This window comes from Lagopus leucura, unplaced genomic scaffold (genome assembly GCF_019238085.1).
Source record: "Lagopus leucura isolate 7727_CA_CO unplaced genomic scaffold, USGS_WTPT01 27687-0_obj-0_obj, whole genome shotgun sequence".
In the NCBI taxonomy this organism is placed as follows: domain Eukaryota; kingdom Metazoa; phylum Chordata; class Aves; order Galliformes; family Phasianidae; genus Lagopus; species Lagopus leucura.
Window position 1 is genome coordinate 582 of NW_024963178.1, and position 571 is coordinate 1,152.

At 70.9% G+C, this 571-nt stretch overlaps 1 protein-coding gene across 1 annotated transcript in view; it reads left to right on the forward strand.

The window, feature by feature from the left end:
• Positions 1-554, forward strand: part of LOC122191015 (steroid receptor seven-up, isoforms B/C-like) — a gene marked incomplete at both ends in the record, with an annotated part of 1,015 nt that extends 461 nt beyond the window's left edge. The window contains one exon of the mRNA XM_042891206.1: positions 27-554. Coding sequence (XP_042747140.1) covers positions 27-554 — 528 coding nt within the window. The remainder of the gene's footprint in view (positions 1-26) is intronic.
• Positions 555-571: the final 17 nt, after the last annotated feature.

The window sequence follows — 571 nt, forward strand, 5'->3', positions numbered from 1 at the left end:
CACCATTGACCCCTCTCCCCCCACAGCGGTGCAGCGGGGCCGCACGGCTCCCACTCCGAGCAGCGCGGTTCTGCACCCCCCGACCCCGGGGGACCCATCCTGCGCTCCCGGCTCCCTGAGCACCTTCATCTCCCTGCTGCTCCGTGCCGAGCCCTACGCCCCGACCCGCTGCGGCACCCAGTGCCTGCAGCCCGGCGGCGTGCCGGGCATCGACAGCGTCTGCGAGCTGGCCGCCCGCCTCCTGTTCAGCGCCATCGAATGGGCCAAAGGCATCCCGTTCTTCCCGGACCTGCAGCTCTCGGACCAGGTCGCCTTGCTGCGTGCGGGTTGGAGCGAGCTCTTCGTGCTCAACGCGGCTCAGTGCTCCATGCCGCTCCACGCCGCTCCGTTGCTGGCCGCCGCCGGGCTGCACGCTGCGCCCATGGCCGCCGAGCGCGTCGTCGCCTTCATGGATCACATCCGAGTCCTGCAGGAGCAGGTGGAGAGGCTGAAGGCGCTGCACGTGGATGCGGCCGAATACGCCTGCGTGAAGGCCGTGGCGCTCTTCTCGCCCGGTGAGGGAGGGTCAGCT